At 36.0% G+C, this 17,705-nt stretch overlaps 1 protein-coding gene across 2 annotated transcripts in view; it reads right to left on the minus strand.

Moving 5' to 3' along the window:
* The window catches only part of ccdc141.S (coiled-coil domain containing 141 S homeolog), a 77,507-nt gene extending 63,902 nt beyond the window's left edge, over nucleotides 1–13,605 (minus strand). For both annotated transcript variants that reach the window (XM_041578524.1, XM_018238897.2), the window contains exons 1-2: nucleotides 13,168–13,605; nucleotides 7,215–7,337 (exon numbers count right to left, since the gene is read on the minus strand). In XM_041578524.1, coding sequence (XP_041434458.1) covers nucleotides 7,215–7,337; nucleotides 13,168–13,269 — 225 coding nt within the window. In that variant the 5' untranslated portion in view covers nucleotides 13,270–13,605. The remainder of the gene's footprint in view (nucleotides 1–7,214; nucleotides 7,338–13,167) is intronic.
* Between the last annotated feature and the right edge of the window lie 4,100 nt (nucleotides 13,606–17,705).

Raw genomic sequence — 17,705 nt, forward strand, 5'->3', positions numbered from 1 at the left:
ATTTATTTATGACCTTTCCAAACACATGGCTGTAATGACCTCACTGCGGACCAACTTAAAAAATGGTTATGTTGCTGCATCTTTAATTTAAAATGAAACCTATGTTGGCTTACTTCCTTTGTTTTTGTAATTTAGCTTTTAGCACAAGCAAAAGTATTTTATTGGTCAAGGTGGTATTGGAGCTGTATAATATTGATATTTTCCTCCAGACTTTCAAGGTAATTTTTTTTTTTTCCTATATGGATTTAAATTGCAACTTCAGCTGTATATAATATCTTTAATAAACTCGAATTGAGTTTTTTCTCTGAAAAAAATGTCAGGAAGGCTATTAACATCTTAAAATGAGTCACTGGGCCTTGGCTATTGACTTCTATATGAACTTGGCAGGTTTTAGGTGGCGAATAGTCGAATTTGAGTTATTTCTGTATGATAAATCTCAAATTCAAATTTTGATTCTTTCCAAATCGAATTTGTGAGTTTTGACCAAAAATCGACTCTTAATAAATCTGCCCCTTAATAAACACTAATATTGTCCCCACACAGGAAAAAAACTTTATATGTCACATATGTTTTCTGTTAATCACTGTTAGTATATTCCCTTCATTCTATTGTTTTCCAAATGTTTTACCTTTTTTTTTTTAATTAATTCCATTTTTTATGGACTTGCTTTCCTTTCAGCAAAAAAGGGACATGGTTGTAAAAGTCCCTGTTAACTGGGAATTAACACTGTTGCTGAACTATGCAATGTCAGCAACCTGGTTGATAGGGTCCAAATTACCATAGGAACCATGCATTGATTTGAATATGTCACTGGAATATGAATATGAGAGGGCCTGAATAGAAAGGTGAGTGATAAAAGTAGCAATAACAATAAGGGGGTTATTTATCATTGTCTGAATTTACCTCTATTTTTTTTTTTGCATATTTATTATTACATTTTCCCAAAAATTTGCTTTGTGGGAAAAAAAAAAAAAAAGATTTTCATGAAAACTCAGTAAACTTTGTGGTATTGCACGAAACCCAGCACACATCAAAAATCATTGGGAATTCTCCCATTGACTTATATGCAACCTCCACAGGTCTGAGATCATATTCGGACTTTTCCATCCTCTGGGATTTAATAAATTCCGAAAAATTTGTGATTTTTTTTTTAAAAGTCAGATTTTATAATTGTGATTTTTTTCGTGATTTTTGCATTTGTAGTTTAGTAAATAACCCCCTGTATAGCATTACAGAGCATTTGTTTTTAGATGTCAGTAACACCCATTTGAAAGCTGGAAGTCACAAGAAAAAAATCAAAAATTGTAATAAAAATAAAATAATGAAGTTTCTTAGAATTAGTTAATTTATAACCACCCCTTTAACATATAGATCCATCATTTTAAAAGGCATAGGGGAACACAATCCACTTTCAAATTTACCTGAGCTGTCCTTATTGATTAAGAACTGTATGGACTTGAACAAAAATCCTTGCCAACTGTTTTGTTGAATAAATGCTCTGTTTTGTTGAAAATATGCTCTAGATAATTATATTCAAAAGATCTGACACCTGCTCAGTGCTTGCCCTGAAATGGCCAGATATTTTTGGGTCACTTGTCTTTAAATCAGTATTTTTATTACGGAAAAACAGTTAGGTCTTAGATAAATTACTACTAGTCTATTATAGGGCCGGGGGTCACACCTACGCCTGCTCCAGAGAATTGTAGCCCATTCCTGCTTACAGCAAGAGCACTACAGGAGTTAATCATCCAGTCTAGCTCAGAGCTAACTATAGAATTACAATAATTATGTACTTTGTGACAGATGCCGACCTCCTACAAATGCATGCTTAGCATATTACTAACAACCTGTGTATTGCGTAATTATCCAAAAAGACATTTCTAGGCACAGTTGCTATGTCCCATTTTGCAACAGGGAATTATTAGCCTGGATCTAGTACTGGTGAAATAAAGGATAGAGGCAAATTAAGGTGAAATGAAATCAATTCAAAAGCCAGGAATGAGGGTGTTCATTCTACCTGGGGCTTGGAACAGTGACAAGGGGGCTCAGCCTTAATGTCATTAAGGTAACAGTTGGGGCAATGCGTATTTTAGTTTATAGATAAACCTGAAAGCCCAACTTTAAGGCCAATTACAGTGGGAAACCTTTTTGCAGCCCTTGATATTGCTGGAACTGTGCATGAATGAATGATGCACTGATACTTTTCTAAATCTGTAACCTGGTTATGAAGTAAGGGAGGTCCTGAACCAATGTGGGTACTTATACTAAAAAAGTCTGACAGCCACTGTTCTAGAAAACCAAAGCAAAGAGGCTGACAGTTCTGTTGATATAAAGCATAAGTGTGTAAACTCTTATGTACATGAAGAACACACATGAAGGAAGGGGCAACCAGAGGTCCACAGAACTATGTATCCCCTGTTTGAACTGTAGGGTTATGGATATTTATAATATAAAGCATGTGGTCTTGTGATCCTGTAACCCTGGCTTGGGACAATAATATCCTCATTTCATGGAAATAAGCTTTTTGGAGCCTTGCTCTTACTTATATCATAAACTTCACACATTGATGCTTGAGCTGACTTATAGGGAATACACAGGTTCTATTAAAACAACAGTCATTTTGCAAGTACAGGTATCCAGAATGCTCTGAACCTTGTGCTTTCTGGATAATGGATCTTTCCGTAATTTGGATCTTCTACTAGAAACTCTTGTAAACATTAAATAAACTCAAAGAGAGTGGTTCTGCATCCAGTAAGGAACAAGTATATATTTGTTTGGATCATAGACAAGGTACTGTTTTATTATTAAAGAGAAATAGCAAATCATTTTTAAAAATTTGGATTATTTGGAGAAAATGGAGTCTATGGCAGACTGCATTTCTGTAATTCTGCAATTGTGCTCTCTGCACTGGAAAAGTGGAAATTATGATTTTTATATTGAAATTTTGGCTCTTTAAGTTACCAGGATTGTTTTTTGCTGCCATGGTAACCTGCGGGTTTCTCAACTTGTTTCATGGCAGTGCTGGTAATTAGCATGCTTATTGGTGATTTCCCTTACATCTGTAATTATGTTTTTGGTCTACAACTTGCTTATTGGTAAATTGTTATTCTGTAATTATGTTTTTGCCCAAGCTAGGGTGTGCAGTGGAGCAGTTTAGATCCCCTTTAAAGTCGATACCAGTTAGAAAAGGTTGCAAATACAGAGACTTGGGAGCTAATTTAGTAACCCAGATGCTAAATTTCACCAGTTCCATTACAAGCAATTAGTTATGAATAATCTACCTAAATTATAAAATGAAAAGCATATTATTATAATATTATAATATTATATTATTAATATTATATTATAATAATTATTATCATTAATAATAATAATAATAATAATAATAATAATAATAATAATATTAATAACATTAATTTATAAAATGCCTATATATTCTGCAGTGTTGTACAATAAGTGGGTGTATACTTAAAGGGGGGTTATTTTTTTTTTTTTTAGATTTATTAAACCCCGATGGTGTCAAAAGTCAGAATAAAAAATTTTCCAACTCAGACCTTCCGAGTTCATGTAGAAGTCAATGGCAGATGTCCCATTGACATTTTGAAGATATCCTGATCTGTGCTGGGTTTTGTTCAAAAATCCAAGGATGTCATGATCTCGGGAGTCAAACATAAAAAGTCAGAGTTTTCAGGTGTCAAATCCAAAAAAGTAGCAGTAAATAGGGGGAAAAGTCCAGTGGATTTGGTTGGAGCCGTTTTCAGAAAATAGGTTTTGATAAATAAACCTCACGTCATTGGCTGATTTTTATAGCACAATCAATATGTAAAATGTTTCCAGAAGATTTTGAAAAGACAAGAGTTAGGTTGCAACAATAAGAATGGAAGAGAATAGAGAGGCAAATGAAAGAATAGATAGTTTGCCTATAGTTGCAAAGAAACAGTCATATATTACTGATGTCATCAAAAAGGGACTTGTGATCTGTGTATCCTTGGAGAAAGATACTAAGGAAAAAGGAACTGGGTGAATTTTAGTGCAGTTGACAGACAGAGCAAAAGCTGTTAGGGGAATGATATAGGAGATAAGATAATGAGTTCAGTCTTTGACATGTTCGGTTTCAGGCATCACTTTTTGGATGGAATTAGTATGAAACAGTTTGTAATCTGAGAATAAACTAAGGTTAAGAGGTCAAGTGTGTAGATGTAGACCTGGGTGTTGTCTGCATAAACAAATCAGTGGTGGAAAAAAAGGGGTGGCTCCAAAATGAACCCTCCACCAACAGAGAGGCCTAAACTGAAGGAGGAAGAGGAGGAGCTTGGAACAGAAATGCTGAAGAAGGACTGAGATACATAGGAAACAAACCAGGAAATTACTGTTACTTCCCAGGTAACTGAAATGTATTGAACTAAAATAAGAGGATGAATATTATTATTGGGCAAAATAAAAATTGTCACAATATTACAACAGTGAGTAAAATGTATCATTGAACTTTTTCCTATGCTTCAGCTGTATTGCCTCTGCTACTACGGCATCTGATAAGCTATAGTTTTCTCCAATATCAGTAGATCTACTATGATCCCAGGATTTGCTCTATGAGTTCACTAAATCATTTTTAAGGAGATTTAAGGAAAATTCCAATTCTCAGTTCTGATTTTTCAAGTTAAGGTTGAGGTTTGGTTAAATATTTGGCTAATTTTATAATACAGGATTCAATATTCAACTAAATCAGAACATTTTGTAATCCTTGTGAGTAAATCAGTTTGTCAAGTGCACTTCTGCCCTTTTTCTATCCCATTGAGCAAATGTATTTTAATTGGCCAATTAGAACACTATGACAGCAGCTTGCAGAGAACCAACAGTATGCTATAATAAATGTAGTAATTTGAAGAGTAGCACATTTTCTTGTTTGCTGATTCCTTTAAATCAATGGTTGTTGGACCTTGGAGGTCCAACCTACACTTACATTGTCCTTTCAGGTTAGAAAGCCTCTTCAAAATCAATATCTGTCAAGATAAAACTTAAGACCACAGCCCCTTAGTTCCTGCCTTCTCTACCTTTGTGGCATTCACAGGGTTTAGATAGTAAAAGTGAGATAGTAGTTTCTCTTTGGGGATATCACCACCATCTTTTAAACTTCCTTTTCCAATCTTAAATTTTGATCAAGGTGATACTATAAACCATCAACTTTACAGGAAATTGTTCACATTTATTACTTATTTGCACTTGCATTTTAATTTTTTTTTCATGAATTGAGCTTGTCACCTTACATATAAAAGTTACTAGAATAATTGACAATTTGGGAATTGTTTAAAAGTGAATAAGCACTAGCACTTTAGATGAGGGAATTTTTTTTTACCAGGCATGGATTTGCAGTGAATTTCTGCATTTCGACATCTGCAAATTTGTTTCGCTGCAAAAATTTGCAGCAAAAAAGTCGACAAGACTAAAAAGGCGATGAGACAAAAAAGTCACCACAAGAAAAAACATTCATTGACTTTAATGCATTTGGAGTGAGAAAAAAAAAAGTTGCGTGCATAAAAAAATTGTTGTGCATAAGAAAAAAATGTTGTTGCCTATTGAATTCAATTTTTTCATTGTTTTGTGAAATTTTTAGCAGTTTTGCAATTATAGAGCTAGAGCTCAAATTAGAAGCCCATTAGGTCTTAATGTATCAATGGGTTTATAAAGGGCAAGCATAGTTTTATATACGTTGGAGTACTGAAGGATTAAAAGGCACATTTGTTTTCCTAGATGCCCTTTTTTATAATAAGAAAAAACACGTTCATGTTGTTGAGAGCCCTAGTTACAGCCTTGGAATAGAGCTGGAAAGTTGTATAGAACAGCTTACAGTCAGTGTAACATTTGTATATTCCTTTACCTTTCTGATTAAAGAAATCAGCCTGTCACTTAGACATCTCTAAGACATTTTCAAAAAAGCATGTAGCTATAAATTCAGGACTTGGTGACTTGCCATTAATCTCGATAATGCCAGTGAAGCTAAAGGAATCCAAGTTCAAGGTAAAAATAACTGGGTTATTTTGAGGCAAATGTTTGACAGAGCTGCAGTTCAGAATGAAAATGTTGCTTCCAGAAACACAGTATAATCTTCTATACCACAACACTTGTGCATTTTATGTGCATGAGATTGGGCAACTATTTATACTTAATTGGATGACTCTATTCCATAACATCTAACTGGATTGTTTTGTTTCTTGCTTCAGTGATCCATACAGCAGAACTACCAAGGTGCAAACCATTTACTTAAATACCTATAGCTCTTCAGTCACTACACCTTCACATTTAGTTTTACAATAGCACACATTTATGGAATTTCTCCATAGCATAGTATAGAGTAGTGTAATGGATGACCTAGGCCTAACCCAATGCATAGTAACTAAATGCCATAACATGAAGGAGACCATAGTGGGATGAGTAGGCATAGTCCAATGAAGGAGAACATAATGGGAGGAGTGGCAAAATTCATAAAATTGAGGAGAACATAGTAGGGGGAGGGAACAGACATAATCCAGTGGATAGTAATTACTTGCTATAATATTTAGGAGAACATAGTGGAAGGAGTAGACATAATCCAGTGGATAGTAATGACTTTCCATAAAATTGAAGGAAACATACTGGGAGCAGCAGGTATAATCCAGTGTATAGTAAATACTTGCCATAATATTGAGGAGAATATGGTGGAATAGATAGGCATCATCCAGTGAATAGTAACTACTTGCTATAATATTGGGGAGAACATAGTGGGAGCAGCAGGCATAATCCAGTGGATAGAAACAACTTGCCATAATATTGAAGAGAAAATAGTTTGGGATATAAACATAATCCAATGGATAGTAACTACTTGTCATAATATTGAGGAGAACATAGTGGCAGCAGTAGATATGATCTTATGGATAGTAAATATTAAGAACATATTGGGCAAACAAGGCATAATAGTATACTGTAGTATAATGTATACTGTAAATATGAAATGCTTTATATGTAGGACCTAGAAACATGACAAAATGTTATTGTATCCAGGGCTTAGAAACTTCACTCCAGACAGGAATTTCAAATTTTTACCATTACAACATTTCTGCAGCAGAAACCTATATCTTTACAGTCATGAGGAATCAAATCATTGAAATCACTACTGGCCAATAAGCCAGTTTACTAGTTATTAGTTTCTCATAGCTTCAGACAATTTGCCAGTTGCTTACCTTGAGTTTCCCAAGGAGCATTTCATGATCGTGCAGAAGTTTTTTGGTTTCATCCTGATTTGATCCAACCTCAAGTAAGTTTGGAACAGCTTCAGCAAGTTGTAGCTCCACTAGTGCTCCACACTTTGAAGAAGAGAAAAGCACAACATGAAAATGATGTTTCCTGTAATATTTAAATGTATGTGGATTTTTGGAATTAGTTATTTCAGCTACAGCAATCATTGCTGACACATGTTCTACTACATCTTCCAAATATAGTCTCAATTCTGTGCCTGCTTATGAAATAATTGTAATGAAATGTGGGACAGGCAGGAATCCACATGCTTTTGGCCATATACTAAATGCAAAGTAGGTTCCAAATTGCAAGAAAATTGGTGCTGCTTTCTGCATTCTACATTGGAGCACGGAGAACATGAATACTGAGCTGACTGTGTTCAGTAGCAATGTGTTCATGAGAGGAGGGTGGGGAGAGTACCAATCGTTTGCTAGGTGCAGAATGCAACCGCACCCCAGATGCAGAAGTTGTTACATGAGGACTAAGGGGCACACTTTTAAACTCTGCACTTTTGTCCAGGGTCAAAGTAAATGACCTCTATAGTGTACTATGGTACAGTTAGACTAGCGCATGTACTTTGAGAAAACCGCAAGCATTCCAAATACTATTGTTGACTGTTATCAACATACAGTAGTAATTTTCCTTTGGATACAATAATCTGATGGGATCAGTGTTAGATGTACCCCCAAACTTAAATTACTTTTAAATTCATAATGTCTATTCAGATAGGATCATGTTAACTTTTTTATTTTTGCCAATTTAAGTTCCTTTGTCTACAGGTAATAATTATTTATAAAGCATCATAAAGGTGCATCGTAAAGTGCAAATGTGACCTGCTTCCAACTTACGTACAAAGATGTTAATATAATGGCTCAGTATTATGTCAGCCCTGTCCAGGAGATCATTATACACCTGCAGATATAATTCATTATGTCACCTATGAACTAGATCTAGATCAGACTTGTAAAACTCAATTTATATTAATGAGTTAGGGTGACCGTCTTATTTATCTGTTTAGCCAGCAGCTCCAAGTTATGCCTGTGATAGCAGCAGCTGACCATGGAGTGTTTTTACAGATTACCCATAATCCTTAGTTACTTTAATCAATAGTTCTATATATCTTGGTGCCATGTTTATTTTAATATGAGGTCATATCAGTTCTATTCTCTATAGGTTCCCCAAAATCTTTATATAGTGGTAAACTGTGAGGTTTCAGATAATTGGGAGCATGTGTGTAATTTTTACAATTAATATTTTTAATGTCAAGAAGCAGCAAGGTTTTTTTTCCTCTTTGGTTAAAAAAAAAAATCAGTTTTATATACAAGTCAAGTAGGCAAAAGCCACATAGCTGGATTTGCACCTAAATGTTATATGGCATGTTAGTCTGCACCAGACATTACAAGAAGAATTTCTATCCTTTCTCTTGAACTTGAACTCTGCTATAGAAGAAAGGACCTCTCATCATTCATTGTGGTGATTAAGACATTATTACTACACTGTTTGCTGTTAAGATGTAACATTAAACTCCCAGAGAAAAGATGGGATGACAAGTCTACATAAACAACACAGAAGGGGTCTTCTTGAAAGGATTAGCAGAACAGTGACAGCACTAGGTCAAATCTAAACATTGTCTTCTGCTGTACCATGCAGCTAACTGCATGCAGTCCTAGAATGTACTAAATTAACTTTTAGCAAGATATAGAGAGTGATATTCTAAGACAGTTGCAATTGGTTTTTATGTTTTATTATTTTATGAGTTATTTCGTTTTTTTATTCAGCAGCTGTTTGGAATTTCAGCATCAATCTGGTTGCTAGGGGCCCAAATAAAAGCTAGCAGCCAGTCGTTGATTTGAACGACAGGTTGGATTATGAATAGAAAGATCATGAATAGAAAGATGAATAATAAAAAGTAGCAATACATGCGATCAAATATGAACGACCCTTGCACATTGAATGCCAGGAAGGCTATTAATATCTTCAAATGTTTCAACAGACCTCTGCCATTGATTTCTGCATGAACTCAGCAGGTTTTAGGTGGTGAATTATTGAATTAGAGCTGTTTTTAGGGTCGATGTGTGATAAATCTCACATTCAAATTAGAATTCAAGCTGGAGGTTTTAAATTTAAAATTGTGAGTTTTGACCCCAAACAAATTTGAAAATTCGAATTTACCGTTCAAAATTTAGCAAATCTGCCCCATGGTGTTGAGAGAAGTCATCTTTAATGAGTTTCTCTGAATTCCTGACCATGTTTTCTACTGTACTACGGATTAATAGTGTTTATAGATAGAACCTATCCAGCAACTGTGTTGTCAAATGATTCTTTTTAAGAGGTTATTCTTTAACTATATGAAGTTATCCACAAGAACATACCTGGCCCATGCCCATGGACCAGTCAGTTGGATGCTGTACAGGACTGGCCCAATTATAGCCACCTTACATTTATCACTCTTCATTGTAAAGAGTTTCCCTGCACCCAACTTGCTCATACCTTCACCGTAATAACGACAAACAGAAGTTCTCACTGGCTCAAAGTGTGTGGGCTTTTATATGCTATAAGTCATTAACACAGACCAATTGAATTCAATGTTTGGCATCAGGATTGGCATAGGGTAGAGCATAGAGGGCATTTGCTTCTCAGGTGTCAGCCCTTGTGCATAGCTCATGATTCTCAACAGCCTTCAGTGGCACACTTTGCTTACTAAATGATGCCTCTATGTAACAAAGATGCAGAATTATCACTTATTGAAGACAAGCAAATATTCTGTCGTTTTTGCCATTTACACAAAGCCAGCTTGTGTAAATAGAAACCAGATAGTTAACGCTTCAGTAAATATTTTATACATGTCCATTAAAGCCGACCAGTGTGAATTCATGTAGGTCCCAAAATATACATTTTTAGGTACCAGATATACATTTCTACCATGTGGATGGCAGCCTGTACCCTAACAGAGCTTCCTATTTCTGGCCATTCAGTTGTATTTCATTCTAAATTGGACAGTCTATTCCTAAAAATATAATATTAATGTAATATTTCCTAGGAGCATAAATAAAGCTGTTGACAGTCAGAGTATAAAGTTTCATATCCATCATTCAATTCAATTCAACGTCTAATATTCAGATTGTGAAAGGAAGCAAAACTTGTTGTGTTTATGCTATCATCATCATCATTTATTTATATAGCACCAGCAAGTATGAGTGGAATTGGAAGGAGAAAAAGATAATGGTGAAAAAGTGATCTTATAGGAAAAAGAACTTCAAGGAGATAAATCAGGCCAGTGACAGATTTATATAGAAGGTTGGGGGCCTGGGGCAGTGGTGGGAGAGCACAAGGTATGGGGAGCAAGGAGAAAGGGGGAGCAGGAGAGAGTATGATGAAACAGGTAATATAATGAACAAAAGGAAATAAATAAGAGAGCACAGAAAAAGAAAGCACAGAGGAATAGAAACTGACATTCTTTTTGCAGGGACTGTCTATATATATATATCTATATATATATATATATATATATCTATATATATATCTATCTATCTATATATATATATATCTATATATATATATATATATATATATATATATATATATATATATATATATATATACATATATACTTCAAAAAGACCAGCAACACCAGGATTTTTTGTGTATCAAATCAAAGTGTATTCAAAAGTGTATTCATTTATTGCATGAATAGCCGACGTGACTTTCAGTCCACGCAGGGACCTTCCTCATGGCCATGAGGAAGGTCCCTGCGTGGACTGAAACGTCACGTCGGCTATTCATGCAATAAATGAATACACTTTTGAATACACACTTTGATTTGATACACAAAAAATCCTGGTGTTGCTGGTCTTTTTGAAGTATTTGAATTTTTTACTGTGCACCCAGGGAACACGACATCAGCAGGGTGATGCCCTTGTGAAGATATATATATATCTCCTTCTTACATACAAATGCAACGTCTCAGAAAAGGAAGGCCTTGTTTATCATACATAGGTAAGAAGCCAATTCCAAAAACTAGGTGCAAAGAATACCTGATTTTTGCAATTTGCTTATACACAGTTTATAAATAGGCTGTGCAAGGTGGGATGTGGCAGAGACTACTACCATCTACCCGTGGCACTCAGAGATCCAGATGAAAGTATTTTGCACCATTTTGTGCCCCTGTGCCCTTTTGTGCCCCTTAGTGGTCTAGTACCTGTGTTAACAATGAATGAGGCCTTGTATGTTTTGTGCCGACAGATAATCAGTACACTCATAAAACTCAACTAATTGTGCCCTATGGCACAAATTAGTGGCATGGATGTGGGCTTCCCTTGGTAACGCTGAAGTTAAAATTAATTAAAAGATGTGCTTAATGGTGGTACAGCGTGCCATAGGGCAGCTATTTCCTATTGAAGATAAATATGTATACCATCTATCCAGGGCCACCTTAAAGTGGGCCCAGGACATTATATTTTCCAATCAAAAATGACAGTGAAAAATAGAAAATACATTAAAATGACCATACCATAGAGATTTTCCAATTGATTTTAATTATGGTTTTTCCTTTTCTGGGGTGGGGGTTGCTTCTGTCAAAGGGTATACCAGATGAAAGTCTAATGGTGGGCCCTATCTATCTATCTATATCTATCTATATCTATCTATCAATCTATCTATCTATCTATCTATCATCTATCTATCTATCTATCTATCTATCTATCATCTATCTATCTATCTATCTATCTATCTATCTATCTATCAATCTATCTATCATCTATCTATCTATCTATCTATCTATCTATAATAAATAACAGGTACCTCTGATATCAGAACTAGCCATTAATAACTTATTTAGTGCTGTTATCCAGAATGCTCTGGACCTGGGGTTTTCTGAATAACTGATCTTCCTGTAATTTTGATCTTCATATCTTAAATATACTAGGAAATCATGTAAACATTAAATAAACCCAATAGGCTGGTTTTGCTTCCAGGGAGGATTAATTATATCATAGTTTGGATCAAGTAAAAGCTACTGTTTTATTATTACAGAGAAAAAGGAAATCATTTTTAAATATTTGGATTATTTGATTATAATGGAGTCTATGGGAGAAACTTTTGAAACTGTCTGGATAATGGGTTTCCGGATAACGGATCACACACCTGTATTACTAACAATATAATATTAATGCAATGTTTTTGTGTGTTTAGTTACTGACATGATTCTAAAGATATCCCCATGAGCATAATATATGTCTGTATTAAATCTTGCCCTGGGAACGGACAATCAAAATAACTAGTTAACAGCAAAAAAAAATCTCCTTAAACAGATCTGTCTTCCTTTATATATCCACTAAGGAACATCAGCAGACTTTGTCCTTTTACATAAAGAGAACACTTTTTCTCCAATACACTACTTTTGTGCATGTATGCAACAATTTGTTTTACAGATTGAATTGTTTTCTGTAGATTTCAAGCTGAAGATTTATTTTGCAGTAAACATGTCAAAGCCAAGCCATGTGTCTATAAAGCTCCATGTAAATGCTTTTTAGATCTGTCCTCACACTGATTTTAAAAATACCAACAGTGCAGATAGTGTTACACGCACAGTATAAAGGCCACGCTACACATTAAATATCCCTGCAACCTGCAGTCTTGTCCTGGACTGCACATTTATTTATCAAAATTAGGGACATTGAAATGATAGATACACAGATGCAGATTTAGAAAAAGGAGGGTACTGCAAAGTATTTCTTTGAAGGGTCAGCCTATTATTATGAAAATTTTAACTTTTTGGGATAGTGCTTTTTTTTATAATAATATTTTTGCAATTAACATTGTGCCTATTTGTAAGCTGGTGGTGCCTATTTGAAAGTTTGGCCCTCTTCCAATTGAACACAGAAATGACAGGTTACTCACCTTAAGAATAGCTACAACTATCCTGGAATCCCCGGCTTGTATAGCCACAGAACTGACTGTCGTTGTTGAGAGATCTCCAGGACTATTCCTCTTGTCTGACATGACGTGTCCAGTGCGAAGTTAAATAAGAAAATAAAATAAGCTCTTGGTATGACTCTTTCCAGTACGCTGAATGTTTTGGAAAGCAGCAAGAAAGAATATTTGGGACCATTCAGGAGAAAATCTCCCACAGCCCTGATTACATGAACAGAAGGAAAGAACAGGAGGTTAAAAATAGACAGCCCATTAAGTTCATCATCCTGTAGCCAGAAAGCAGACACACCCCTCACTCCATAGCACTGACTTGTCCATCCACTTCTACTATTATCAGAAGCTTCAGCTGCCTTCAGCCGGGATAAGCTAACGGAATAGGACCCAGTCATCAAAACAGCACCCATCCTTCACATCACAATATACAGTACTTTAGTAGGAGATTTGTAGTTTTTTTTTCTTTTAACTCTTTGCAGCAGGGAATTTTGCAGGTTTGTGGAATCTTTTTTTATGGTTTTGAACAGAGGGAAGAAACTGTTTTTGTGCTATTCTGTACATATTAACTTCCAGTAATGGGCATTAAGTTGGTATTCCCCTAAGGTGTGACATGAACTGGCTCAGATTGCTATACATATTCATTTACAACAGGGTCACAAATGGTAGAACCTGATGAGATAGATATTTATGGGGGGCAGGTATGGGATCTATTATCTGAAATGCTTGGGACCTGGGGATTTCCTTCAGTAATTTGGATCTTCATAATCTACTAAAAATAATGTAAACATTAAATAAACCCAATAGTATTGCAGATGCATTTAAAAATAGGGGATGAGTTTGTGATAATAAATAATTTCGGCCCATCTGTTCATGGCTCACTGCACTGAAAGGAGGTTCCAAACTAAAGGTGGCATAGGGCAGCAAATTAGTTAGATACGGCCCTGGTAATACTGTTCTGCTTTTCTCTATACTGGAAACTCCATCAGAAAACTATGAAAAGTCTCCAGGCAGGGTGGTAACTACAAAGGAAGCAGACAATGGGCTGCAGGGGGGCCAGGAGGTATAGGGGTCCCATGAGGCCCTACTTAATGAGCAATTTCAATATATATTTTGTAAAACAGGACAACCTCTGGATATTTTTGGGGCCCTAAAATAAATTTTCTGTTGGGCCCAGTAACATCCAATTATTCCCCTGAGGAAGGTGACTTTAACAACTAGGTTTTCTGTGGGTTTTTATTGGCTCAAAATCCACTTTTGTTTAGGGCCCCCTTAGCTCAGCTAATCCCCCATAGATCCAAGAATACCTAGGGCAGCAAATAAGTGTCTCTTACTACTTACTACTGTATCCTTATAAAAGCTCTGTGTACTGTTTATTGTGTGACTTGTCCTCCCTGTGTGTACCTTTATATATTGTACTTTTATGCATTGAACGGTGCTGCGGCTCCTTAACAGCACTTTACAAATAAAGTCATACATTTGTACTGTACATATAAACCGTTGAGGTGGTCTTTTAGATGTATCTTGGAGAACAAATATTCCTTCTCTCCTAATCTCACTCTAACTATTTGTATTCAGATAACTAAAGGGACTCCCCATTACTTTCCACAATGTTGTTTATAGGGCAAGTAGGGGGTTAATAACTAGAATAACCCACTGATAATCAGAAGGGTGGATCAGTAGCACAAGCTCTCCAAAACTTGGTTACCAACCTCCCTCTCCTAGATAAGTATCAATTCTCCATTTAGATATTCAGAATATTTTAACTTCTCACTATTGTCAATGTTTTATGGTGTCAAATGGGCCTATAGTAAGCCCCAAAACAAAAAAAGTGGGATATAGGTGATAATCATTATTATATCTGGCTTGGTGGCATGGAAAGGCTGCATTTCTGGGGACATACACTTTGACCCACCCTTGCCCACTGTTAACTAACAGATTAACAAGGAATAATGAGTTGACGGAGAAGTCAATAAGCAGGGATATTGATATGGTTCAATATGTATAAGGTACAGATATAAGATCAAAACCCCCTATCCAGAAAGTTCTGGAAGGCTATCTCCCATAGACGCCATTATAATCAAAATTTATAAATTAAAAAAAAATATCTTTTCTTCGTAACAATAAACAATACCTTGTAACTGATCCTTGTTGAAGGCAAAATAATCCTATTGGATTTATTTCATGTTTAAGTGATTTTATTAGTAGACTGGAAAACCCCAGGTCCTGAGTATTTTGGATAACAGGTTTCATAGCTGTAATATTATGTCCTTCCTGTAACGAGATAAAATACAGGGACCTGAGGGCAGGGATTACATTGCACGTAATGTGGCTAAAGACAAAGTCATTAGGGTTCAAATATAGAAACCATCACTAATTAAAGCCGTTAAAGCTTAATTGAGAAGTCATTGTTATTTAGTTATGTGCTTTCCCAGTGAGAATACCATTAAAAAGCTTCAGCAGCAGTAAATCTGTGGATAACATGGATAATGCCTGACCAGGGAATTTGGCTACAGTCCATAAAACTCAGGGTCAAACTCAGAGAGCTCCCGGGTATGAATACAAATGAGCCTAAAATAACACGATACCAAAGTTATATTTGGCCTGCATTATCTGTGTTATGGTGAAGAACACGTGTTTCACCAGCTGCTAAGTTGAAAGCTCCCTTAGTGCTGTGCTGTTATTTAATGTAAGACTACAAATGAATCTAATCTCCTGAAATTGTGTTATTGCCATGGCTGAGCAGGACAGGTTTGCTTGTAGCACACTTCCTGAAATCAAATTCAGTCCTTCTGTACTAGATGGCCACATAGCACTGGAAGTACTTTTGATAATCTTTAAAGAAGGAAAATATCTAAAACATACATTGAAACCTAGGAAACAGCACCACCACTATATCTAAGAGAGGTTTCTTTAAAACGTAGTTCTGTAAATCCAAGCAAACATTCTAGCATTTTCATTTTTTGCAGTCTATGGCTTGGAACTTCCTATATTTGGAGCTTGCTGTGTGATCCAGAATAAGAACACAGCATAAGTCTGCTTCATTCAATCCAGCAATAGTTGTACTATAAATCTGAGCTCCTCTTAACCACCTTTGGCTGTTAAGGGATGCTGGGACTTGTAGTTAAGTGGCAGGTAACTTTCCTCTACCATACAGCTGAATTACAACTCTCTGATGCAGCAATGCAACAATAATTGGGCAAGCTGTTATAAGCAGTTGTGACGTTGCTTCCTTAAGATAATACTTATACGGGAGACAGAACTATGAAGTCATTGCTGGTTACACACTGATTATTTATATCAGTCTCAGAAGAGTATATAGAGAGGAAAGACGACCTGGGATAATACCAGACCTTAGTGGTTCCTTTACTAAGCTTAAATGCCATTCCTTTGTTTCAGGGTACATGGCAGTTGTTCCATTCCCTACACAGAGCAGCTGAGAAAGTTTCCCAGAACTAGTCCAGGTCATGTATTTGCCAGACACTTTCCCATCACACACACACACAAACAGTGCGCTGGCTTTAGCAGTCTGCACTCAACGTTCCTTCTGATAAAAATAGCAATAGTGAAAATGCAAGATTTTAGAATTCCAGTACCAATAGTCACCGCATTGGGATTTTTTTTTTAGCAAAACCTGGTGCCTCAATAATACCAAATAACTCTAATTCTGCTAAAAGCTTTTAATCCACCCTCTGTGTCTAGACTATCGATTCAGTCGTGGCACAAACCCCTTGCATTGTTAAGGAGGCTCATGCCTTGTCAGCTGCTTGCCATTGAACATTAGAATCATAAATGAGATGCAGTCTCTGCAAAATATCCCTTTTAAATATTTATGGTTCATATTTGTTCTTCTTATATATTTCCTGTATTATTTGACTTACATAATTTATTACAGCCTTAGAGCTGAATTCAAAATTTGCAGTAGACCTTTTTATGAATACATAAAGGCCACAGCAAGGGGTTTCTCCATCAGTGGTAAAATGCAGACAAAATAACCAAACATTTCCCTGCCCCCCCCCCATTCTGTCAGTGTTATCACTCTATACTCCTGCCACTGTGCAGACAGGGGACTTAGAGCCACATGAACACACAAGCAGCCAAGGCTGGGTCTGGCACCACGAAAAATTGGTTGTACACTTGATATAAAGCCCCCAGGCCCACCAAATAACAACCTCCCCTTTTGCCGTACATGTCATCACCTAAAATTATTTAATAGGGAGACCTGTCATCTAGACATAAAAAGCTGTATATTAAAAATGTATCTCAAATTAAACATAAAACCCAAATTCTTTTTTTATGAACATATGCATATTTGTTATAAAAAAAATCCAGCTGTCAATTATGTATTGCCTGCCTGCCTCTATGCCTCAGGGGCGGGGTAGATAACTTTCCATTCTGCACTTCCTAGATGTCATTGCACTCATCTCATTTCTCTCCCTCCACATTGCCTATAATTGTGTATTTGTGCAGCCAGTGCATGGGCATGGGTATCAGCCCCCACTCTGGTGCACAAA

Source organism: Xenopus laevis, chromosome 9_10S, assembly GCF_017654675.1.
Source record: "Xenopus laevis strain J_2021 chromosome 9_10S, Xenopus_laevis_v10.1, whole genome shotgun sequence".
In the NCBI taxonomy this organism is placed as follows: Eukaryota; Metazoa; Chordata; class Amphibia; order Anura; family Pipidae; genus Xenopus; species Xenopus laevis.